Source organism: Nuphar pumila, chromosome 10 (assembly GCF_984573655.1).
Source record: "Nuphar pumila chromosome 10, dmNupPumi1.hap1.1, whole genome shotgun sequence".
Lineage (NCBI taxonomy): Eukaryota > Viridiplantae > Streptophyta > Magnoliopsida > Nymphaeales > Nymphaeaceae > Nuphar > Nuphar pumila.
In genome coordinates this window covers 37,868,941-37,896,640 of record NC_143258.1, presented here as the reverse complement: position 1 = coordinate 37,896,640, position 27,700 = coordinate 37,868,941, and the positions used below count along the sequence as shown (strand labels likewise).

The 27,700-nt window shown below is 36.6% G+C and overlaps 1 protein-coding gene across 2 annotated transcripts in view; it reads right to left on the bottom strand.

The window, feature by feature from the left end:
• Positions 1–1,318: 1,318 nt before the first annotated feature.
• Positions 1,319–27,700, bottom strand: part of AGY1 (Albino or Glassy Yellow 1) — a 181,298-nt gene continuing 154,916 nt past the window's right edge. Inside the window, exons 16-20 of one of the 2 annotated variants that reach the window (XM_090018941.1) lie at positions 5,464–5,715; positions 5,177–5,244; positions 4,863–4,980; positions 4,231–4,470; positions 1,319–1,689 (exon numbers count right to left, since the gene is read on the bottom strand). In XM_090018941.1, the coding sequence (XP_089875067.1) occupies positions 1,567–1,689; positions 4,231–4,470; positions 4,863–4,980; positions 5,177–5,244; positions 5,464–5,715 (801 nt within the window). In that variant the 3' untranslated portion in view covers positions 1,319–1,566. The remainder of the gene's footprint in view (positions 1,690–4,230; positions 4,471–4,862; positions 4,981–5,176; positions 5,245–5,463; positions 5,716–27,700) is intronic. The other variant, XM_090018942.1, reaches the window with a different exon arrangement.

The window sequence follows — 27,700 nt, the reverse complement described above, 5'->3', positions numbered from 1 at the left end:
GTAAGCCCTCAAAGTTTTATGCTGACAAGGACAGAAGCTGTAGCATGGCTGGCTGAGCCAGCGGGCTAGGTCTCCGCACCTGAAGCGGTTTCTCCGAGTAAAAAAAAAAAAATGGAAATGGACTGCCCACACAGGCTCGTAAATGTCAAAAATTCAACAACCAAGGTGTGCCCCTTGCATTCAGGCCGAAGCAACATGCTCCCAGTGGGCAAGGGGATGGATAGGTGTTTTAACTACTTGAGGGCCGGACCATATGGACGTAAGTTGTACTTCTTTGGGTTTGAACAAGGGTCGCCTTTCTTTTTTGAAGTAGCCACGACGGCAGAGTTCAAGCTCTCCCCTCATTAAAAAAAGAAAGAAAGAATGGTAATGGCATGGATGTGAGGTTAATATGTAACCCTTTTGCCAACTCTGAAGGTTTGAAAATCAAGATGGAAACCATGAGGATTATTCTCAAACCATTATGGCTTATGCAACCTCAAGAGAGCATGCGCATCGACTGCCTTTCCTTTTATGGTCAATAAAAGGTGAGTTTGTTGGAAGAAAGTAAAATCAGGAAACCCTTAACAAGGGTGTTCTGGTTTTGAAATTTGTTCAGCACCATCTGTTCCAAATGAGCAGGCATAGACTTCTTAAAGAGATCAAAGAAATCGATAGCTAATACCAATACCATGGTCCTCATTTCTGTCACCATTATATCTTGTTTTTCTGACACTATATCTTGAATTCAAGGAAACAAAAACAACTCTAGTTTCTTCCAATTGATGATCGTAGTGATAAACGGAGATAATCGCTCTCTCTCTCCCCGTGTGTATATATATATATATATATATATATATATATATATATATATATATATTAACTTGAGTAAATATTAACTAAATATGTGCATGTGTGTGTATTTATATATGCTTTAAAAAACAGGAGATTGAGAGCTATTTCAGTAGTTTTTTTTTTTTTTTTGGGGGGGGGGGGGGAGGGTGGATGGTCAAGCTAGAAGATAACCCACAGTTGGGCCTAACCATCCATGTATCTGATTCTATCCCTATTACGTTGTAATTGTGACTAGTAAGAAATGGATGACTTCAAAGGACCTTTCTGATGTCATGGATCATTCTCCACGTCGTATTTAATGCCATCAGGCTTAGAAAAGACATTGACTGTTTTCAAGAATTATTTAAGCTGCAGAGATGATTACTGGGGCAAATTTTGCCCTTTTCATAGCGTAGAAGGATTTGTCACAGCTCTTTATTTTGATATACAGAAGATGGTGGAAAGAAATGGCAGGCCGGGCACTATTTTATTTTAGCACAACTTATTTTTAGTATGAGGATATATTGCTTGCATTCAGAGCTAAGGGTGTAAAATAACGCCTGGCAGTGGGAGGAACAGTGTGAAAGATACAAGATCAGATGAGTTTTTAATTTTGCTCATGTACACTGTTTATATTACAATTCCATGCATTTCTCTTCTCTTTCCCTTTTCTTCTTTACAAATTTCAATGGTGAATGGGGAGCAAAACTTTGGTGAGATTGAGAATTTTGGGGCAGCTGCTTCGTCCAAAGGCTACGAAGAAGCCTCGACCGGAGTAACAGAGTTGGCATCATTGTTGCTGCCGCTTCCATTAGAAGTCTGGCTTGCATTCTTGTTGTCACCCCTTCGATCCTTTGCCATGACTGGTTGGAACTGCTAAAAGGTTGAAATAGTTAAGCATTATTAGGCCTGGTCTACTAGATCAACTCAAATATAGAATTTCGCGCAAAGCATCTTATTCAGTGAAGTTACATCAGGCCTTGGCTTCTTGGTTTTCAAAATAGATGAGCTAGATGGAATCACGAGTGATTGGTAGATGTGCCAAAGTGTGCCCTTAAGGGTGTTTGACTTGTGGGACTGACCGGTCACTGCCCGGCCGCTGTCCCGCATTTGGTACACAAAACAGGTGCATGCCAGACAAGACAAACTGGTGTCCCGCCCACTTGCCTTCAATGGGGCTGCTGCAACATGTGAGTCACACCTAGGGGTGTCAACGGGTCGGGTTTGGTTTCGAACCCATGTGTGACCAGACCCAAACATGACTTGAGATGATGGTTCTGAGTCCCAACCCGAGTCTAATCGGACCCACCATAAGAGAAACAGTACCCAGATCCTATAAGGATTACATGAACCAGACCAGGACCATACCTGATAAATAATTTTTTTTAATCATTTTTACATTGAAAATCACAGACCATAATTGGAACTTGAGTCGGGCTTGGGTATAGTATGAAATTTCACAAACCATACCAGGATCCATATACTAATCGGACATGCAGGGTCTGGCCCAGATTCTAATGGGCCCTTATTATTTATCACCAAACCCTGGCCCTATAGGGTTTGGTACGGATTGGTTCCATATCAAACCTGACCCATTTATCTAAACAAGCGCTGCCTAGAGTGTCTAGGCAACATATGTTTACTGATTCAAACACGCCTTTAATGTGCATTTGGGCTAACAACCTATAGACACCAAAAAATTTCACGATTACTAATATCCTTCTCAAGACAAGTGTTTGCAAGAATCAAAATTGGACACCCCTGCCACAGACGGCATAATAGGCAAAGTCATCTATTACTGGACCGCAGAACAAGGAGTGTCATCCGCTAGGGGATGGCACAACCCGTCTGTCGTTCACTGAACTGAACATGCAGATAAGCCCCAAGGCTTATCCCTATCTGGTTTCAACTGTTATGCACGTCTTCCAAGACATGATGACTTTTCCTGGGATGAGTTTTCATACGAGAAAACTCCCTTAGATGAATGTACTGAAATCTATAAATAGGGACTCACCCTTATATCCTGGAGTATACGAAGGATCTGAAAAATCTGGAAATCCCATATCTACATGCTGGCTCTCGAGAAGAAGACCTAATCCCCTGCCATCATACTGTCTAGAAGCCATTGAAAAATGCCCACATCTACGTGCTAACGGACAGAAGAACGGGATTGAATGACAAAACATACCTTCGAGTATGAAAAAAAGTATTTCCCCATATCCCTAATCCGCTTATTTATACTTCATATATTCTTTGGATTAAGTGCTTATATACGTTTTATTTTTTATTTGCATACTGGAATCCGTGATGGTGCGATTCGAGCTACTAAAATTGAAGAAACCTGCCCCGTCTTTACCTTCCCGTCAGGCGAAGGACAATCGGACCTTGTAACAAGGTTCCTATGATTTTAAAGATTTCACGAATCCAAGTCTCATATTTCCAACATTCAAATTTATTCATCAACACAACCACTCACCCAATCTAAATACATAGATGTGTTCAGCATCATTTGTTTTACATGGATCATAACTTAGATCATATTTTTCAAAGTAAAACAATATTTTTTGATTCGTTATATTTTGGTGCATTGTGAGTCCTTGATTTTTTTAAGCCCTTGAAACCTTCTTCCACATCCTAATCACATGATTTAAAAGCCTGTTTTTCCCTTTAGCAAACCATGTAGGTCACAGCTGCAAGGTTTTTTTAACCATCTGATCATTTTGCTTGGACAGTTCCTAGGTTGGTGCACACAAAAACTTGGGACACATCCAAATCGGTTCCACTCATCCCCTATGTCATCCTTATCTTAATACCCTTCCTTGGGATTTTATTGATGCACGTTGTTTTGATCAAATTGGACTCCACAGATGTGATCTACATCATTCATTTAGTGAAGATTGACTTTTAAATCGCCGAAATCCAACTTGTGTGCAGGATTTTTTGTCAGTTGACAAAACACAAAATTTTGTGATTTATAAAATCATATTTTTTTTATTAAAAAAAGATGATCTAAGAGTCTATTCTTACTAAATCGACCTTGCTGAATCCATCTATAAGGTCAAATTTGATCAAAACAACTTGCATCATAAGATTTAAGAGGGGTATGAAGATGCAGGATGACATAGGGGATGAGTGAAACCAAAATTGGGACACGTATCAAATTTTCATGTAACCATTATCTATGATGTGATAGTTTCCTTCACCTATATTCTTCTCTTCAATACTATCGAAGTTGTATTTAACCACCCCATGTACTAAAAATGGGGTGCTTATTTTTTAATAACCTAGTCATATACTTTTTAATTTTTAATTAGAAACCCAGAAGTACAGAGCATTCCTCAACTGCTGCATTTCTTTTCATAAGGAAAAAAGAAACAAAGAGAAGGGGAGCACAAGAGCAGAAGGTTCAACATATACCTGATAGACAGAGTAGATGACATTTCTTCGGATATGCGCCATCATGTCTAGGAAGAGATTGTAGCCTTCAAGCTTGTATTCAATAAGTGGATCTCGTTGTGCATATCCACGCAATCCAACAGCTTGCTGAACAAACTTCAGTGATTGCAAGTGCTCTTTCCATAATCTATCAATGTTGCTTAGAATGAAAAACCTCTCTGCTTCTGTCATCAATCCAGGTGCTTGCTTCTCTATAATCTCCTAAATAATGGTAATTGACAGTAAAGGAGTTGGTTAGCCATATAAATTGACGCAACTTCTAGAAAATCAAGCAATAAGGACATCCTTGTTCTGCTAAATCAACTGTCTATATATGCAGTTTCTGACTTGTGCATCCAGTGACAATGAGTGGTTCACGAAGGCTGATTTGGTGGGTCCATTATATTTCACAAATGAGAGTTCTAGGGATATAATTTAAAAATTTTTGTGGAAGGCAGTGTTTTCCCTACTCCAGCCCTGAAATAGCTATGAAATGAAGTTTCAACTTCGTGCACAAGGCCAGTCTTAATAAATTAACATTCAACATATGTTTATTCACAATTCAGTAAATTTAGACTAATATAGATAGAAGTCAAAGTTTAATTTAGACTGACTCGTTTCTGCAGGTATGCTTCACGTCCACGGTAGTGGAGGTAATCTCTCAAGCTTGCGTAATCTGAACATTTGCTCTCAACCAATTCTGGTGTCAAATCATTAAGAAGATAGCAGTACCTGTAAGGGAAACAACAATTCTTGATCCCATATAAACACTGATGACAAAGGAGGGAACTGATTTATCATAAAAAATAAAAAATGGAACCAAATAACAGAAACAGAGTTTTTTTCCGGCCTTCATCATGTGTGCATAGCCAGCTGCTCATCTTAAGATTGGAAAGTAATTTCATATTGAATCAATAAGGTCACTTACTGTTGAACTTTTGCAATTAGCTTGCCAAGATCCCAGCTGTCCCTTGGAGCATCTATACCAATATTTGCCTAGAGACAAATTAATTTTAGATGGAAGAAAATGTAAAATTTGAAATGAACACAACAAAGAAATATACTCTTGAGAAAATTCTGAGCAGTATGAGCATTAATTCAACTCAACATGAGCTGTTTGAACAAAATATATGAAAAGCAAGCAACAGCATAGAACTAATAGATAAATAGATTCTCCAGACAGTAATCAAATATAGGTTTGTGAAAAATAATCACCTCCAAAATGTCATACATAGTTAATTCGGCATACTCTATAAGAAGAGATTGCAGGTTGTCAGACTCCAAGGCTCGCCTTCTTTCTGTGTATACACGGTCTCTTTGACTATTTAAGACCTCATCGTATTCAAATAACTGCTTTCGGATATCAAAGAAGTAATTCTCAACCTTCCGCTGAGCCTCATCTAGTGCTTTTGTGAGCATTTTGGACTCAATTGGTAAGTCTTCGACTCTAAAGGCCCTCATCAAACCCTACAATTTGCACATTCAGTATGTTAATAACTTAATATCATTAATTAGAAATAAAAATCTGAAACATGTTCATTTGAGGTCCAATTAAGCTACATAAAATATATCATCCAAAAATACACAGAATCACAAAGCGGCATAGAACAAATGTCGAGATGATCAAGGAGATGAAAATGGCAACTTGAATACCATCTGAAAAGTATATTTGTATTTGTCATCAATACAAGATATTAGGAAAAGACAACAGAGATACTATCTTAAAAAACCTATTAGTATGCCCATAAGAATCAACCAGTTGCATAGTTGCACTTCAAGGATTTTGGAGTAATTTTGTATTCCCGAAATTCTTAGCATATTGAGAGTTAAATGGTCATACCTATGTGTTAAGAGAGTTGGAGAGCTTCACCAAACCCTTATTTTTTGCACATTCTTCCTTTTCTCTCTTTTCTCCTAAGCTACAGGGATCTTGTTCACATAAATCAAAAAATTATTATCTATTGTATCAGTGAAAACATTTTGAAGAATAACATGCTTCTTCATTTAGTTGTTAAGCACCAACAGTATTAGTTTTAAAGAAGTAATTTCTCTTCTTATTAAGCCTAATGGCCTTTTTGATGAACTAGGATTCTTCAAGCATCAGTTGATTGCATTACATCCTCTCACATGTTCTGCTTAGATTCATGTGCTTCTTCCCACATTTCAATTTTCCATCTCTGAAGCTCATGTTACAGATTTCAGAGATCAGATACTCATGATCTTTTAATGAGATGTATATCAAATTAAAATACTCATGAAAATTGATAAGAGGGTGCAAAATACATGACAAAGCCAAGGGTGGATTTGCTCCAGCTATGCTTTTGCCAGATACACTGTTAGCTTACAGTAATTCTTCTAAATAAGATGTAGATCATAATCATCAAGAATGGTCTTATATGTAAGTTTATGGAAGCACAATTATGTATGTTATTTATGTTGCTAATTTGTAATTTAGATCATCAAATCTCCATAAAGACCTATGAGGGAAGAACAGATTTTTTCTTTCTTTTTTTTCTTTTTTTGAAGGGAAGAAAGATTATGGAATCATAGATCAAACAAATGCTCCAGCTAGTTTACACTTTTCAAACATGACCATTGCATCTCACCTTTTAGCCCTTTCTTAGACGAGACTGATTAAAGGAACAAATTCTGAAGGAGAAGATATAAGTGGAATGTCCTAGAATGCAAGATAGCCAATATTTTTGACCTGATCATTTAGCAGCAGATGGAAGAAATTGAACATATACATATGCATTCCTTGCAACTAGTCTAGAAAAGTCCAACAACCATTATTGTTCATGCTTTGCAAGGTGTTCTTTAGATGCATGAGTCTGGGTCATGAGAATTTTGAGTAGACGATGTAGATGAGCCAACAGTTCTTTAGTGATGCATCCAGAAGGGGCATGAAAGAGGACACACTAAGATCAGGCCGATATAATGTAAGTTATAAGTTGCTGATCCTTTATGTGCCGTGTATCAAAATCAGGATTCTTAAAGGTTTGTGTCTTGTCCTCCTTTTCTTTACCATTTCACTCTCATGTTGAATTATGTATTTGAAGAGCATTGTATCATACAAATTGAGGTGACCCATAGTTATGACCTTTATATTTCTTCTAAACTAGAGTGTTTATTGAATCAAGTTTCTCAAGAATTAATTGGCACAAAAATGAAGAATTAAATGATCAAATCGCCATGGTTAAATATAGTTAGAATCTTGGGTACCATGGTTGATCCAAAAAGTTTAAAAGTTCAGACCTGGATAAAGACCTTTCAACACTATATTTCATCCAAGATCCATGATTTAGAAGTGCAGATCTAGATAAAAGCCTCTCAGCATTATATCCATGATCCAAGGTCCATGATCTAAAAGTTTAGATCTGATAAAGGCATTTTGTCACTATTTTCACGATCCAAGATCCACAATCCAAGATTTTGATTTAGATAAAGACTTTTCACACTATATTCAAGATCCAAGATCTCGATTCAGATAAGAACCCAGTGAAAGAACCAATATCCAAATGATCCAAACCAAGTTCCAGATCTGAATGATCTGATCCAAATTTAGATACGGCTTTTTTGGTGCTATATCCAGAATCCAAATTTTGACCCAAGATCCAAGTACGAGATCCAAATGGTCCATCTATATAATATTAATGAACGGTCTAAGAGATTCAGATCCAAAAATATAACAAATGATCCGCATAAGGAAAAGAGAAATGAGTTGGAATATTTCAGGTATAAATAACCTAACCGGAAGGAGGTAAACATAAAATATATGGTGACGTCAACAAGCTAATGGCAGACCAGATCTGGTGCAGAAATAGAAAGAGAAAAATAGAAAGAAAGAAAAATAAAAATAAAAAGAGGAGAAGAAGAGAAAAGGAGGGAAGAAAGAAGAAAACAGAACAAATTTGGCATTGATTTAAGGAAGAGATAAAGAAGAAAACATCTAATGAGAGAATAAGGGTAAGGAGGAAGAAGAGAGAAAAAAGGATTGAAATGACAATAAAAAAGGAAGAAAAGGATTAGAAGACGATAGAAGAGAATAGAAAATCAAAACTTACTATTTCACAGGTTTTATTTTGGCTGCAGCAGGTTCTCAAGATCATTTAGTGTTCTAACCATAATAAATCATGGTATGCTTGAAGGAACACGAGAGAGAGAGAGAGAGAGCAGGGGGAAATGGTCAACAGTTGTAGAGAGGGAACCAAACATCTCTTGTCTGGTATGATGTTTTTTAGGGGGGGATAACTGAGGAAAACCACAACACTTGTGAGCTCATTGGTGTAAAAACCCAGGCCCCCCTTGCCCACCAAGAAGTATACCCAGCCGTGTCCTTGCAGAAAGGGATGCACACAGGTGGGTTTCAAACTCAAGATGTCCTTTTAGCTTGGTGACGTTCATGAGTTTCCCCTACCAGATAAGCTGTGATGGGATGCCAGAAATACCCCAGGATGTATACAAAATATTACATGAATGCTATGTCCATGGATATGGATGAAGAAATGGCACACGATGCAGATATGTTTGATACGATATGATAATTTTAAAAAATTAGGACACAGGAAGATAGCCTTATACACACATAGATGTATGCTATGTCACACGGACTCTTCTAACAGGGCACCGCACCCGCGTGGTGCGGGTGCGACACTTGGACACAGCTTCCTTTGTGTTAGATGAAGTCAACCACACTGAGGTCCATTCCTATCCAAAAGTAGATTCAGTTAAACCTAATCAAGTCCATTTTTATCGATATTATATCTATAAATACATAAATACACATAGTGTTAACTTAAAAATTATATATATATATATATATATATATATATATATATATATATATATATATATATATATATATATATATATATATATGTATATCCTCCCTGCACCTCCCCCCCCGCGCACCCAAGTTCTTTTAAAGTGCCGCATCGCCGCATCCACACCCGTACCCGCACCCGCACCTATGTGACATAGGATGTATGTGTGTGACAATAATTCTAAATCACTATAATTAGGTTGTATCGAAAAAATTACTAAAATTAGGAATATCAAATAATGAAACTAATTTGAAATTGAAATGCAATTAATGACAAATATTAAAAGAAAAAAATTCAAGTGAATACAAAATTAAGTAAATAAGATCATAAAAAGAAATACATAAAGTTAATGACACAATGTTGACTGTGAAACTGGTTTGACAGTGTCCAACAAGTGTCTGAGTGTCGTGTTGTGTTGACACAGGATATACATGAAAAGTGAAGTGTCCATGTGACAACATGAATATCATGCCCCCAGCAAGATATTAATATTACAAAACTGTCACATCTCTAACAATAGAAACTTACACGACTTTGTTGCACAAATACTCCATTTTGCCTCTCTTCTGTATCCCCTTATATACAGGCTATATTGGAGACTTCATAAAAATGGACCATCCAGGTATTCTCAACCATATCCATGTGACAACATGAAAATCAGACATGCAAAAGTGTTGGCTTGAAAATAAAATAGGGCTTTTCATGCACTAGGATAACTAATTGCAACATAAACCTGTTTGTAATATCTCGTAGAATTTTGCCTAATTATAAATTTAATAAATATATTTTTTATTAAATAAATATGTATTTTCACTGTTTGGATTGATATAGTATATAATATATATATATACTATATGGATCTTGGACTCATTAACCGAGATCCATGATCCATATGTGATAGGATAAATAGGTTTTAAAAATAAATTATAATATTAATTAGTAAGATAATATATATTATAAATATATTATAAATTAAGAGTTTGTTTATAAAAAGACTTCTATATCCATAAAGAAATAGAAAACTTTCTATTTCTTTTGATAAGGGACGTCCGTCCATAGGGAGCCCTTATTTTATAAATAAGGTGGGCCTCTCTCTCTCAATCACGACTTAGAGAGAGAGAGAGAGAGAGAGAGAGAGAGAGAGAGAGAGAGAGAGAGAGAGAGAGAGAAATGACTGGGAGGAAACAGCGTGTGCTTCTCCAACACTTTCTTCATCTTCTTTTCTTCATGGATCGGCATATCAAGGTACGGGTCTCCCTCTTAATCCAGTGGTAAGGGGTTGGACTAAATCAGATTAGCATGGATTTAAGAACAGAGTGGAAATATGTGAATTTGAGTTCAGATTTACAAATTTTTGACTTTTTTCACCATGGTTGTCTCTGCTGGTTTGGATATCAGTTTCCAGATTTGGGTTTTGTTGAACCTAAAAGATCTAATCGTAAAGTCCTTTGCTGAAATTTAAGACTAGTGAGATGGGACTTATTGGGTTATATGTTGATATGTTTTTGAGTTGGGTACACGCTGGGCTGTGATTGGAATTGATCTTGTTAGAGTTAGATTTGTTGGGATCGCATATTCTGACCAGCATGTGGGACTAAATTCGCGATGGGTATTTTATCTTGAAAATTTTGTATCTGACGTTCCAGCAAGAACAAATATATTTATTGCTTTGTTTATGTTGAATCAGAAATTTTTGTAGGGACTTTAGCTGTCACGATTTTACCCTCTTATTCGAGCATGATCGGATCATAGTGTTCAATCTGGAAATTTTTCTGCGTTTGGGTTTTTATCAGCATGAATCAGTTTGCTTAACCAAATCAGTTTGACGTTGATCTAATCATAGACAAATTGGTTTTCATGTGTTTAGATTAACATATATACCTTGATTTATCACATGTTTTGAACCTTTTCCAATTTCAGCCTATCATGTGTTAGCATGTGTTGTTTTGAGAAATAAGTATATGCACAAAATAAGTATATGCACAGGTTGACCATGTACAAATTTAGTTTTTCCTGAAATCTGCCTTCTTTACTTGGATTCAGATTAAACCTTGTATGACTAAACATTACACACTGTACCATGCTTTGAGGTTGTACATTCCCTTTGTTTTCATGTTCTGTCATGCCCTATGCATTGGAGTTGACGCTAAACCATCAGCATATCAGCTGTTAGTTATATATATATATATATTGTAATATCTCGTATTTTTTATGATTTTTAAAGTCCAAAAATATACTTTTTAAATTATATATGTATATTTAATTCATAAAAAACATGAAAATTTGTTTAATTAAGAGGTGACATGAGCTAATTGAGTTATGTATAACTTGAGAAATTTTTGATTTTTAACATTTAAAGTTCAGCGAAATTCAGGTTAAATTCAAGCGAAATTCAGAAGTGAAATTCAGGTATGATCACTGTTAAATCCGCCTTGGAATGTAGATCGCATAGGAGACCTATTTTTTCGAAATCAAATTACGGTTGGCCCAAAAAAATGCATTTTTCAAAAATGACTGACAACTATTTTTGAACTTTTTATGGATTGGATTGGATTGGATCGGACTGGATCCGCTCCGTTTGATCTAAGTTAGTATGGATCTGGACCCAATCTAAGATCCATATTGACTAGGATTTGGTCTAGGTTGGGTCTATTTGGATTTGGATCTTAGATCTAAATCTGGATCCAAAATTCATTCATGACAATTTTAAAACTGAATTGAATTTGAAGTTTTAAAAGTACTTTTAAATAAGAGTTAGGATGAGGTAGAGTTCTACCTGGGCAGAACTATACCCCACGAAGAGTCGCTAGAAGGGGTGTTCCCCTAGAATATTCCTTAGGCATATTTAATAAATAAAATTAAATAAAATTAAATAGATATTAAAGATAATCTAGAAGATAGAGAGATAAGAGTAGAGTTTTGCGCTAAGTAGAACTCTACCCACTTAGAAGAGGCCTCTAGAGAGGACGTCATCTCATCTCTAGAAGTCCTTAAGACAAATATAAAAAGGGGTAGGATCTCCCTCTCTCTAGAACTCGTGTTCCACACACACACACAGAGCAAAAATCGTGTGAGGGAAAAAAGGAAAAAGAAGAGAGAAGAAAATATACATTTATCGATTTTTCTAAGTTCTTCATGTTAAAATACATGTAATTCATATATATATATTTATATATATATGCCTAAAATACCCGATAGGGGTATTTTAGTCATTTCACAAGTACCCGATAGGGGTACTTGTTTTTCTTCTTTTATTTTCCTTTTTGTTTTTTTTGTAATTCATATTTTTTATTTTATGTTTTTTTACTCACACAAAGGGGCCCCACCATGGAGTCGATGGGGCCCCCAACGGTCACATTTGTGACCGTTGGGGGCTCCCAACGACTACATGGGGAGCCCCTAGGTGGCTCTCCTTTTAAGGCCTTTTGGCCATCCCCCCTCTCCTTCTTTTGTGTATAAATAGGGGTGAACCCCTCGTGTATTTTTCACTCAAGAGAGCTCTCTCTCTTTTCAATAAGAGACATTTATATTTTTATGTTGTATTGTCTCTTGTGGATTGGTGTCTCGAGGAGGATTCAGAATCAATGTGGAATAAGATAGCGGGTGGTATGAGAAAAGTAGCTAAGGAGGTATTGGGTGAGTCTAAAGGCGGTGCACCACTAGGTAAGGATACATCATGGTGGAACGAGGATGTCAAATTAGCTATTAAGGTTAAAAGAGAGTGTTATAGAAATCTAAGTAAGAGTCGTGATAATGAGAATTTGGAGAAGTATATGATAGCAAAGAAGGAAGCTAAAAAAGTTGTTCGAAACGCGAGGGCTAAGGTATATAAGGAGGTTTATGACAAGTTGGATACCAAAGAAGGCGAGAAGGATATTTATAGGCTTGCAAAGATGAGAGATAGGAAATCGAAGGATTTGGGTATGGTTAGATGTATCAAAGATGAAACGCAAAGGGTTTTAGTCAAAGATGAGGAGATTAAGGAGAGATGGAAAGATTATTTTGATAAGCTATTTAATGATAGTCATGCTCAAGATCTTGGAGACTTCTCCATTCCTTTTCATGAGATAAATCGTGACTTCATGCGCAAGATTCAAAAGAAAGAAATTGCAGAGGCTTTGAAGAAAATGAAATCAAGAAGGGCAGTTGGCCCAGATGGTATACCTATCGAGGCTTGGAAATGCTTGGGAGAGAAAGGTTTAGAATGGTTGACAAATCTTTTTAACTTGATTTGGCGAACAAATAAGATGCCTAATGAGTGGAGGAAGAGTACTTTGGTGCCTTTATATAAGAATAAGGGTGATATACAAGATTGCACAAACTATCGTGGTATAAAACTCATGAGTCATACTATGAAACTTTGGGAGAGGGTGATTGAGTCTAGGTTGAGGAAGGTTGTCATGATATCGGAGAATCAATTTGGTTTTATGCCTGGAAGATCAACTATGGAAGCTATACATCTTCTTAGACAACTTATTGAAAGATATAGAGAGAGGAACAAAGATTTGCATATGGTTTTTATTGATTTAGAGAAGGCATACGATAGAGTACCTAGGGACGTTCTCTGGTGGACAATGATGAAGAAAGGTGTTTCTCTCAAGTACATTAGTATAATTAAAGATATGTATGAAGGAGTAGTAACCAATGTCCGCACTTATGGAGGGGTGACAACCAATTTCCCGATAACGGTTGGGTTACATCAAGGATCTGCTTTAAGCCCTTTCCTATTTGCGATAGTGATGGATGAGCTTACGAGATCAATTCAAGAAAATGTACCGTGGTGTATGTTGTTTGCTGATGATATTGTTTTGATTGATGAGTCTAGAGCTGGGGTTAATGCTAAGTTAGAATTATGGAGACAGACATTGGAAGCTAGAGGTTTTAAGTTGAGTAAGAGTAAGACTGAATATATGGAATGTCGGTTTAGTAAGCAACGAAGTAGTGATGGGAGTGTAGTGAAGCTTGGTGAGCAAGATATACCGGTGAATGATTATTTCAAATATTTGGGATCCATCATTCAAAAGTATGGAGAAATTGATGGAGATGTAAATCATAGGATAAAGGTTGGGTGGATGAAATGGAAAAGTGCTGCTGGAGTGCTGTGCGATCGTAGAATGCCATTGCGGTTGAAGGGAAAGTTTTATAGGACGACTATTAGACCCGCTTTACTATATGGTACGGAATGTTGGGCTGCCAAGAGACATCATATTCAAAAAATGAGTGTAGCTGAGATGCGGATGCTTAGATGGATGTGTGGAAATACAATAAAAGATAAGATTCGGAACGAAGAGATACGTAAGAAGGTAGGTGTTGCACCCATTGAAAATAAGATGCGAGAGAATCGTTTACGGTGGTTTGGACATATTCGGCGAAGGCCTAATGATGCTCCAGTTAGAAGGTTGGAGAAATGGGAAAATATATTAGTTAAAAGAGGTCGGGGTAGGCCTAGGAAGACTTGGATGGAGATGATAGGAAAGGATATGAATGCTTTGAACCTCACCGAGGACATGGCGTTGGATAGAAATGATTGGAGGAAAAGGATTCATGTGGAAGACCCAAAATGAATTTCTTTTTTGGTTCATATCGCTGACCCCAATTGTTTTGGGATGAAGGCGTAGTTGTTGTTGTTGTTGTATTGTCTCTTGTGGGTTTGAGTGTTAGCTCTTTCGTTTGTTCATTAGTGGATGTTGTAAGTGCTTAATGCACTCTTTGCTTTTCCGCATATTTCATTACATGGTATCAAAGCCTTGTTTATGCTCTTCTTCTTAATATAGCTAGTCGTGTAGCTATATTTTTTTCTTGTTGTATCTATCTCCATTTATCCTCTTGTGAGTGATTGAAATGGAAGGAGAACAAAAGATTGATCTCTCCTTTAAGCACAATGGCTCCAACTACATGATGTGGGCTGCCGCCATGGAGAACAACCTCAAAGGTAAAAAACTTTGGGGATACGTTATGGGCACCATTCCGGAACCACAACTCCAACTAACTAAGATGGATGGTGATCAAGAAAAAGCTCTTGAAGGTATTGCCCGCATGAAGGCCATTGAAGATCACCAATCTAAAGTGGAAGATTGGGAAAGCAAGCATGCCAAGATTCTTGCTTGGTTCATGAACAATGTGGAGCTCAAGATTTGCGCCAACATTGCCAAGTTTCGGATGGCGAATTAAGCATGGTTCTTTATGAAAGGTATGTTTACTCAAAAAGACCTTGCTCGTCAATTCTTTCTTCAAGAAAAAATTCGGACTATCAAGCAAGGAGAAATGAGTGTAAGGGATTACTTTAGCACTCTTGGTCTCCTATGGGATGTACTATCTTTACTAGAACCAAAATGGGTTTCTAGTGTGGATGTGGAATTAAGGAGAGAACAAATGGAAAAAGAGCACTTTTTTCAATTTTTACATGGGCTTAGGCCCGAATATGAACAAGTTAGATCTTCCCTCCTACATAGATCTAAGCCTCTTCCCTTGGAAGATGCCATAGCCAAAATATGCCAAGAAGAAACTCGTCTTGGCATGATTAAAGGAGGAGATGATGTCTTGGCCGTATCAAAACCCGGCAACCATATGAAAACTTACAAACCTCCACATTATGGAAAGCAAAATACTTATAATGGCAACCATAGAAAAGCCATTTGTCATCATTGTCAAGAGCCGGGTCATATAAGACCTAATTGCCCTAAGTTGAATGAAGCACCTAAAAATAAGGTTGCTTCTGTTGAAGAAGCTACTCAAAAGAAAGAGGAAACCACCAAAGGGAAGGAATCTTATTCCCTTGCTTAACTATCAGAAGCACTACAAACTCTACTCAAGATACCATCAACCTCGGGTGCCGCCATAGCTTCTTCCTCTCCTCCAGGTATGTCTTGTTGGATCCTTGACTCTGGAGCTTCCTTTCATATGACCCCACTTGAAAATGAGCTTTCCGATTTATGTAATAATTATAAAAACTCCTATGTTTCAACTGCCGATGGTACTGTTAGAAAGTGACTTGAAATACATTGGGTTCAATAATGAACCCATATCTATGCACGTGAAGTGCAAATATACCCATTAAAGGGAAACAACATAAGCACATAATGTGCTAACACATAAAACCCATAAAAAGGGAAAAATATGACATAAAGTCATAAGTTGCATATCATTGAAGAATAATGGAGAAGGGGTAAAAACCCCATTACAATGGAGCATAAGCTCCCTCAAGAAGTAAGAAATACAAAGGGGAGAGCCCCTATTTATAACAACAAAAAGGAGCCTTGGAGGGGCTCCACTCATAGACGTTGGAGCCCCTCCAACGGTCACAAATGTGACCGTTGGAAGGGGCCCAACGTCTATTTGAGTGGGCCCCCCAAGGTACCTTTTGGTACTTGAGAAAAAAGAAATAAAAAATAAAAGAAAAAGAAAAATAAAATAAATTACAATCACATTCATAAAGTGAATGTGCGTAAAACAGAGGAAAAGACTAAAATACCCCTACGGCTAAACAAAAGGAAAATATATATTTTATATATATAAATAGGAGGATACATATACATATATACAATATATATATATATGTATCATCTTCTATATATATAAAATATGTCTAATTACAACAATTGATGGGTACATTTTAACACCCCCCCTCAAGCTTTGCAGGGAAACGAAAAGATTGAAAAAAGGGCAAAACTCCACGAGGCTGTTAAAACATATGTAATAATACCATAATACCCGATAGGGGTATTATGGTCATTTCACAATGTACCCCATAGGGGTACTTATTTTGTTTCTCGTATTTCACTATTTTTTATTTTTCTTTTTATTTTTATTTTTGTATTTTTTGGATACCGAAAAGGGGCCCCACAATGGAGTCGTTGGGGCCCCCAACGGTCACATATGTGACCGTTGGGGGCTCCCAACGACTCTATTGGGAGCCCCTTTGGTCTCCTCTTCTTATAAATAGGGGGAACCCCCCATGTATGTTGTATTGCTCTTGAGAGCTCCTCTTCAATAATAGTGATATTATTTTTCATGTGTGTAGCCCTTTTATAAGGCCCTTTGTATATCCCTTAGTGGATTTTCTCTCTTGTGCTTATTGCATTTGTCCGTGTGGGACATAGTGAATGCTTTAGCATTCTTGGTTTCTTCCGCTTATTTCATTACATGGTATCAAAGCTATAAGATCTTCTAAAGGTAAAATCTTGTCTCTCTCTACTTCCTTTCTTTCTCACATCTTCCTTGTGTAGCAATGGAAGTCAAGATCGATCTATCATTCAAACTCAATGGAAAAAATTACATGATGTGGGCATCCGCAATGGAGAATAATCTCAAAGGCAAGAAGCTTTGGGGTTATGTAATGGGAACCGTTCCGGAACCCCAACTTAAGCTCACAAAGATGGAAGGAGATCAAGAGAAAGCACTTGAAGGCGATGCTCGTCTCAAGGCCATTGAAGATTATAATCATCAAATGGAAGATTGGGAGAGCAACTATGCAAAAATCCTTGCATGGTTTATGAATAATGTCGAACTTTAGGTATGTGCAAATATTGCAAAATTCCGCCGGGCAAATGAAGCTTGGTTTTTTATGAAGGGTATGTTTACCCAAAAGGATCTTGCAAGAGCTTATTTCTTGCAAGAAAAAGTAAGAACCACAAAACAAGGCGACATGAGCATACAAGATTACTATAGTGCTCTAAATCCTTTGTGGGATGAATTGGCTCTTTTAGAGCCTAAATGGGTATCTATGGAGGATGTGGTTCTAAGACAAAAACAAATGGAACAAGATAGATTGTTTCAATTTTTATTTGGGCTTCGTCCCGAATTTGAACAAGTGAGATCCTCACTTCTCCATAGATCCACGTTTCCTCCCTTAGAAGAAGCTATTGCCGAGATTACTCAAGAAGAGACTAGGCATAGCATGGGTAAAAGCATAGAGGAAGTTCTTGCCGTATCTAAACCCGGCAATCATGTTAAAACATACAAACCACCTCATTTTGGTAAGCAAGGGAGTGGTGGAAGAAAAATGATTATATGTCACCATTGTTATGAGCCGGGACATATTAAACCCGTTTGCCCAAAGCTGAATGGGGCATTCAAGCCAAAGGTGGCTTCCGTTGAAGAATCCACCACCAAAGAAGATGACGGCAAGAACGGGGATCTCAAAGACACTCTTGGACAAATCTCCTTGGCTCTTCAACAAATCTTAAAGGTCACTTCTTCCACCTCCGGTGCCGCCATTGCCTCATCATCACCTCCCGGTACGTACTCTTGGATTTTAGATTCCGGAGCTTCTTTTCACATGACCCCTCATGAAAATGCATTAACCAATGTGCACACCAATTCAAAAATGTCTTGTGTCTCTACGGCCGATGGAACTTTTCTCAAAATAAATGGTGTTGGAACTCTTGATTCTAAAAATGTTCAAAATTTCCTTGTTCCAAAAGTTAGAATAGTTCCAAAATTAAATCTTAACCTCTTTTCCGTTTCTCAAATAGCCGACCATGGATGTGAAATATCTTTCTCATCCCAAGGGTGCTTTGTGCAGGATCTCCGGTCCGGGAAGCGGATTGGGCAAGGCCATAGGAAGGGAGACCTTTATTTTATGGATAATTTAATGCTTCCAAATACCTCATTTTGTACTTATGTCCAAGACAAAAATATTGAAACTTGGCATAAAAGGCTTGGACATCCAAGTTACTCTAAAATGTATCTTTTTCCTTTTGGACACAAGTTTTGTAAAGAAAAAGATATCAATTGCAAAGATTGCATTTTTGGCAAAATGAAGTCTACTCCTTTTCCTATTAGATCCTTTGTGACAACAAGACCTTTTGAATTGGTGCATTCCGATGTTTGGGGGCCATCTCCGGTTCTATCTAAAGGTGGTTATTCATATTATGTTACTTTTATTGATGATTATACTAGATATGTATGGATTTATTTTCTTAACTTTAAATCGGAAGTTTTTAACTTCTTTAAAGAATTCCATGCAAAAATTCAAAATCAATTTCAAAGTCAAATATCCATTCTTAGATCCGATTCGGGTGGAGAATACTTATCAAATGATTTTCAAGCATATCTAAAACAACATGGCATTTGTCATCAAAAATCTTGCCCAAGAACTCCTCAACAAAACGGTCTAGCGGAAAGAAAACATAGGCATATTTTGGAAACCACTAGATCCTTACTCATTTCTAAAAATATTCCTAAAAATTTTTGGGCCGAAGCCGTGTTAACCTCCACCTATTTAATCAATAGGATGCCATCTTCAAAATTGAATAATATCTCTCCTTATGAAAAACTTTTTAATATGACACCCGACTACAATCGTCTTCGGATTTTTGGGTGTAAATGCTTTGTTCTTTTACATAAAAGAGATAAATTGTCACCTAAAGCAATAGAATGTGTATTTTTAGGATATGGTGAAAATCAAAAAGGCTATAGATGCTTTGATCATAAAAACAATAAGTTATTTGTCTCCAAAGATGTAACCTTTTTAGAAGATGAAAATGGATTTGACATATTGGAAAAATCAAATGAAATTGATTATATGTTTATCAATGATCTTTTAGAAGATTCAAATGATGACTCTTTGAGTCATCCGGAAATTTTAGAAAATACTCATGATTCTCATGATGATGATGTATCACCAACTAATGGTGACAATCTCCAAGTATACACTCGGCGTGAGGAAGCCCAACCTATTAGTGCTTTAGAAAAATTCTTGCGGCTTAATGAACCCCTAGAAGAAACCTCCCTTAGGCGTTCTTCTAGAGAATCAATTCCACCTAATAGGTTTGTCTCATATGAAACTCTTTCACCTAAATATAGAGCTTGTCTAATAGCCTTGCATTCTTACTATGAACCCTCCCATTATAATCAAGCAAAAAGTATACCTCATTGGGTTGAAGCAATGAAAGTCGAACTAGATGCTTTAAATAAAGCTAAAACTTGGGAAATAGTTCACCTTCCTCCAAATAAGAAAGCTATAGGATGTCGATGGGTCTACAAAGTCAAAACAAAAAGTGATGGTTCCCTAGAGCGCTATAAAGCTAGATTAGTTGCTAAGGGATACTCACAAGAATATGGCATCGATTATGAGGAGACTTTTGCTCCCGTGGCTCGCATGACAAGCGTTAGAACTTTAATTGCGGTAGCATCATCTAAGAAATGGCCTATATTCCAATTAGATGTTAAAAATGCCTTTCTTAATGGTCAGTTGAATGAAGAAGTATATATGGATCCTCCGCCGGGAATCAGTGTTAACCAAGGTCAAACCCTTCGGTTATTAAAAGCCTTATATGGTCTTAAACAAGCCCCTAAGGCTTGGTATGATAGATTTAGTGCTATCATGTTACAATTGGGATTTCGCTCATGTTATACTGACACTGCTCTTTTTGTTAAAAATGCAGGTAATAGTATCATCATCCTTCTGCTTTATGTTGATGATATGATCATCACTGGCAATGATGAAAGCGGTATTCTTAAAGTTAAAAATATGTTAAAACATAATTTTGATATGTCTGATTTGGGTTTTCTCAGGTACTTTCTTGGCATAGAAGTTGCATACTCTCCTCGAGGGTATATACTGTCACAGATGAAGCTTGCTGCAGACATATGCTCCAAATCTGGGATTTCAGATGATAAAAAGGTGGAGACTCCCGAGGTTATCAATGCTAAACTACGACTGGAGGATGGAGTTTTGCTGGACGATCCTACGCCCTACAGGCAACTCATAGGCTCCCTCACCTATCTGACTATCACCAGGCCCGATATTGCTCATGCTGTGCACTCTGCAAGCCAATTTCAGCATGCTCCTACATCTGTGCATATGAGTGTTGTGCTCCGGATCATTCGATATATTAAAAATACTTTGACTAAAGGGCTATTCCTATCCTCAATCTCTTCCTTAGATTTACTAGTTTATACTGATGCTGACTGGGGAGGAAACCCAAATGATCGAATCTCAACTACTGGCTTTTGTGTATTCCTAGGAGATTCGCTAATTGCTTGGAGGTGCAAGAAACAGCAGAAAGTCTCATTGTCTTCTACTGAAGCAGAATACAGGGCTATGGCAACCACTACAATGGAGCTGGTGTGGCTTCGAAGCCTTCTTCAAGATATGGGAGTCGAAATTACCGGGGCTTCGAAGCTTTGTTGCGACAACAAAAGTGCTATCTACATTGCCAGCAACCACACTTTCCATGAGAGGACGAAACATATTGAAATGGATTGTCATTATGTACGTGATGAATATATTCGTGGGACAGTAACACTGCCATATGTCACTTCAGAATATCAACTTGCTGATTTCTTCACCAAAGCCCTGCCTGCTCCTCGCTTCTTGTTCTTCCTTGGCAAACTTTCGGTCATTCCCCCGTAAAGTTTGAGGGGGGGTGTTAAAACATATGTAATAATACCATAATACCCGATAGGGGTATTATGGTCATTTCACAATGTACCCCATAGGGGTACTTATTTTGTTTCTCGTATTTCACTATTTTTTATTTTTCTTTTTATTTTTATTTTTGTATTTTTTGGATACCGAAAAGGGGCCCCACAATGGAGTCGTTGGGGCCCCCAACGGTCACATATGTGACCGTTGGGGGCTCCCAACGACTCTATTGGGAGCCCCTTTGGTCTCCTCTTCTTATAAATAGGGGGAACCCCCCATGTATGTTGTATTGCTCTTGAGAGCTCCTCTTCAATAATAGTGATATTATTTTCCATGTGTGTAGCCTTTTTATAAGGCCCTTTGTATATCCCTTAGTGAATTTTCTCTCTTGTGCTTATTGCATTTGTCCGTGTGGGACATAGTGAATGCTTTAGCATTCTTGGTTTCTTCCGCTTATTTCATTACAGAGGCTTCGGCGACTCCAAGAGGCTTCGACAAGGATGCAATGAAACTTGAAATAGCCTTCCTCCAATTGTCTTCAAATGATGAACCCATTTCCCGAACCATCCAGGGTACTTCCCTTTGTTCTATCTCTAAGATCCCGAGAAAAGAAAACAACAAAGAACAAGTAAACAATATCTTTGCACTTTACTCAAAAAGGAACATTCCTAACAAGGTGCAAAATTTATGCATAATATGATAGTTACTTTAGTATGAAACGAAAAATTTAGAAAACCAAAGTTTCTAAATCATACATTATGTTAAAACAAAATGAGCGGAAGCAAATTATGCAAAAATTATAAGAATGCATAATGCATTCATAAGGTCCACCATTGGACAAATATAACCCCCATAATGGGGAATAACAAAATGATCCATTAAGGGATACCACAAGAAGCCTACGAAGAGGCATAACATACATATGCATATACGAATCATAATATGAATTGATACTCAAAGAACTAAAACATGCTTCAAACATGTAGTGAAGATCCAAAAAAGAGAAACGAAGTCTCCAAGCATACTTTAGGCAAAATAAACCCAAGAGTTCACAAGGTTTTTTAAAGGGTGGCAAAAACCATAAGCACTTAATATATAGATTAAATGCTAAGAAATCAACTTGATATGCATATCAAAAAGATGATTTACTTGAAAAACACAAGTCATGAATGGAATTTTGCAAATTTCAATAATAGTTTATTCATTACAAACAACTTCCTCATTAGTCCTCCAAAACCCATAAATCAAGTGTATAAGCTACTAGATCAAGAATATAAAACCATTAAAGGCAAAAGACACACACAAAGGTGTGTAAACGAACCTCTTGTCTACATATAATAATACTTGAAATAAGTGCATCTACGACAAGAGCAAGAGAATACATGCCAACATGGACTAAAAAGTATCTCTTGTCTACGTAAAAATGCACTTAAAACCAAGTATGTTCAGCTACTAGAACAAGAGTAATAAGCCAACCATGGGCTAAAACATAATATATCTCTTGTCTACATAAGATGGCACTTGAAATGAGTGAAATAAGCCAACCATGGGCATACATCTAAGCGACTAGAACAAAAACACAAACGCCAACATGGACTAAGATCACACACGATGGTGTGAATCAACGTGTCTTGTCTACATATAAGATCACTCAAGACAAGTGTGTTCAGCTACTAGACCAAGAGAGCAAAAGCCAACAAAGGGCTAAAAACACACGAAGGTGTAATAAAATTCTTGTCTACATATGATGACACTTAGATAATGGGCATAAAAGGAAAGGACTTTTGAGGCAATAAAGCTTGTAATGACAACATATAAATAAAACCTCGAATGAAACAATATTCCTTTTAAAAAAGAATACTCATAACAATAACATTTTGGAATAAATGCATGTAAAAAGTATCTTCAACAAGCTACTACAATCGATAAAATAATATTCTTGAGAACAAATGTGTGAACATACACACACCAAGAACACTTGTGAAAAAACACAAGAACACATGTGCACAACAAGCACAACATACGAAATCACAAATGTGCAAGTGCACTCATAAGATTCTTAAACAAATAAAAGGTTGGGCTATAATCCCAAAACACCTTGATTTTAAATATACCTTAAAACATTTAAGGTTTCAAACACCATATGTCCATCACATTTACATAGAGGCATCCATAATATCAATGGCCACAAGAGAAAAAATGAGTGACACACTCATAATTAGAGATCAAATAACAAATCATTTTAGAGTCCCAAGGTGCCCATAACTCACCTCAACAACCATCTATAATATGGAAGGTGGACAATCTAAAATGATACAACACGAGATGCCCATAACTCACCTCGACAAACATCTCTAATATAACAAAAATAAGGCCAAATAAATGATGCATTAAATAACATGTGATGGACAAATATAAGTGCCACAAAAGGGCAGTAACCACATAAGGAATCATTTTCCAAATAAAAGTTTTTACCAAGAGGACCGATTAACAAATTGAATCAAAGGTCCAATATAATCCATCAAAACAATTTTGCATAAACACGAATTATGCTTAATCTTCAAAAGAAGTCTTGTACCAAAAAAGACTTATTAAGCAACAAACACAACAACATAAAGAATTCATCAAGACAATCAAGCTTTTAATCAAAGAAATCATAAGAACCGTAATGGTTCACAAAGAAGGCTTTAACACAATACTCAAGGAAAGAATATTCAAAAAACACTTGAAAATTTATAGATTTGGAATTAAATCCCATACAACAATTTTAAAATATTCTTTGATTGTGATGAGATATGCGGACACATACAAAGTGCTATAAGCACTTACAATGATTTAACAAGAACTCAATATCTAAATTCATTATATTTTTCACAAAAGAAATGTGCATAAAGGCTCCATAATGCAAAAAATGTCTACGAAGAGACAATACACATGTAAGCACACAAGGCTTTATAAAAGATGTGCACGAAGGCACTCATACAATACTTGAACAAATACACACCAAGGTGTAAACAAACATGCACTAAGGCATGTATATCATAAAAAAAAGGGAATGCATACAAGCGCAAAATATTTGAGAAGCAAATGTGCACAAAATACAAAAATACACAAAAGTGAGCAAGTATGCACTTTATAAAAAGAGCAATGCTTGAAATTCTCAAATTTTAATTATGTAATTACATGCTTGATAAGTGCAATTGAGGACAAAGAAAACCATATTATGGCCAATGTAGGCATCTTTAAAGATATTATTAAGAGGTTTCGAAACCTTATGAAAAATACAAACAACAAGTTTATAAGGATGAAAAATGAAATCATTTATACCAAAAAAGGATGTAATAGATGAACTATGCACTCTATGTGGGAAATTCCTTTTAAAACAATCTTTCCTAATGGTTTATCATAGATAATTTTTCAAAAAAGAAACATTGAAAAACTTTTTAGGAGTTCTTATAAGTCATCATTAACAAGAACTACTTTAGGATTCAACAAAGATTTTAGATGTGAGAGATTCTCATATAATGATTATATCAATTTTTTCAAAAATGCACTAAAATCCATAATAAAGAGGGGAACTCGAATCAAATTAGGGTTCATATGAGAGTTAAAAAAATTTTAAGCAAAGATCATTATTTTAGCAAGAAATCATATATATAATTTTTAAAAGTTAACTTATAGGTCAATCATGAAATATTTATATAAGAACTATAAATCTCACATAATTGAAGGTAATTTTTAAAAACATAAATTACTATTATATGCGATGAGTAGTTCGAAAAACACGAATTTTATATTTGGACAACAAACGATTTCACCAAATTTAAAAGGAGATATTTTCAAAATATATGAGCACACGAAATGTGAAAAGAAATAATTCAACTATCATGACCATTAAATGAACAAACTATATGCAAGAAACATATTTTCAAATGCATAATACTTTTAAGAAAAGGGATACATACCGAATAACTTCAAAAGCATAATACTTTAGGAAGAGCAATGAATACTTCACCATTTCTTGAGCGACACGCTTTCCGTTGCACCAAAGGACAAACCCATCGTGACCTCGCTCTGATACCATGTTAGAAAGTGACTTGAAATACATTGGGTTCAATAATGAACCCATATCTATGCACGTGAAGTGCAAATATACCCATTAAAGGGAAACAACATAAGCACATAATGTGCTAACACATAAAACCCATAAAAAGGGAAAAATATGACATAAAGTCATAAGTTGCATATCATTGAAGAATAATGGAGAAGGGGTAAAAAACCCATTACAATGGAGCATAAGCTCCCTCAAGAAGTAAGAAATACAAAGGGGAGAGCCCCTATTTATAACAACAAAAAGGAGCCTTGGAGGGGCTCCACTCATAGACGTTGGAGCCCCTCCAACGGTCACAAATGTGACCGTTGGAAGGGGCCCAACATCTATTTGAGTGGGCCCCCCAAGGTACCTTTTGGTACTTGAGAAAAAAGAAATAAAAAATAAAAGAAAAAGAAAAATAAAATAAATTACAATCACATTCATAAAGTGAATGTGCGTAAAACAGAGGAAAAGACTAAAATACCCATACGGCTAAACAAAAGGAAAATATATATTTTATATATATAAATAGGAGGATACATATACATATATACCATATATATATATATGTATCATCTTCTATATATATAAAATATGTCTAATTACAACAATTGATGGGTACATTTTAACAGGTACATCTTTACAAGTAAAAAGTTTTGGAACTTTAAACTTTTCAAAAGATTTTTTTGTGTCAAACGTGAGAGTTGTACCTCAACTTAATTTAAATCTTCTCTTTGTTGCTCAAATATGTGATCATGGATGTGAAATCTCCTTCTCAACTAAGGATTGCTCTATACAAGATCTCCGGTCCGAGAAGCAGATTGGGCAAGGCCATAGGAGGGGAGATCTCTATTACATGAGCAACTTGAAACTCCCCACTAACTCTTTTTGTAACCATGTCCAAGATAAAAATATTGAATTGTTGAGAATAGGTGGTTTTAAGTAGAGTTATTTTACATTAAGATGCTTTTTTGTAATTTAGTTCTTTATAATAGGGCTGTATTGTAATTAGGTCTTTAAGCCTCTCTCTATTTAACATAGAGAGAGGCCCTAATATGGATTAAGGTTCTGAGGTTTTTCTTTGCAGTCGTCTCTCTCTCTCTTCTCTCTCTAGGGCCCAGTTCATCTTCTACATGGTATCAGAGCCATACCGACCGTGGGAGCGTGATCGACTGTGACGTGGGAGCGTGATCGACCGTGAAGAGGGAGCGTGATCGAGTCTGATCAAGGCTCGATCGATCGTGGAGGCCATCGTGATCGTGATTCAATACCTAATTAGATCGTGATCAAGGCCACCAGATCTGTCAACAGATCCAATGAGTAAAAGAAATAAATACCTAATCAGGTCAGCGATGTAAAATGTTTTTTTTTTGGATCTGTTGACAGATCTGATCACGCTGCTGGTCGTGGATGCTTGCTGTGAGTTCGCAGCTTCTTGTTTTTATCGTTTCATGACTACCTACTGTCTCGGTGGTATTTCCTACCGTCAGTTTCGTGGCTACCTGTTGGGAGTTGATTGCTGTTGGTATAGTGTGCACTGAACATGTCGTGAGATATTGATATAGTTGTTGTTGGGAGTCTGATTACTGTTGGTGATTCTAGATATGGTTGGGGCCCTGTTTTGTGTATCTTGATATCGTGGTTGTGGGGAGTTTGATTGGTGTTGGTACTATTTGCACTGAAAATGTCGTGATTTCAGGTCGTGACTTCCTGCTTATTTTTTTTACAACAATCCAACTCTTAGTGGTGTTGCTCGTGAGAAAAAAAAAATGAATGACTTATTGTCAAACTGTATATGTCTGGGGAGCTGCCCCTGTTATGAAAAAAAATATTGCTGCATATGCAGAAGTCGTGTTAGCTGTGATTCACTGAAGTGCTGAATTATCTTTCTGTTTGTGGGCTGCTGCTCAATACTGTAGTGGGCTTTTTTTTTTGTTGTTCGTGAGTGAACAACTGCTGGTTGGAATATCAGTTGGCGTGTGGGTGTAACACGCGGGGTTTTTTTTGTTTAGTGTGGAGACTGTCCAGTTTTTTTTTTTAACCTGCAGTATGGCTGAAACTTCGAAAGGTGATTCAAAATTGGAACATATTGGAGAATATAAGGCATTTGCCAATCCCTTTTCGTATGGCTCGTCTGTAAGGTTAAATGAAACTAACTATGTCAGG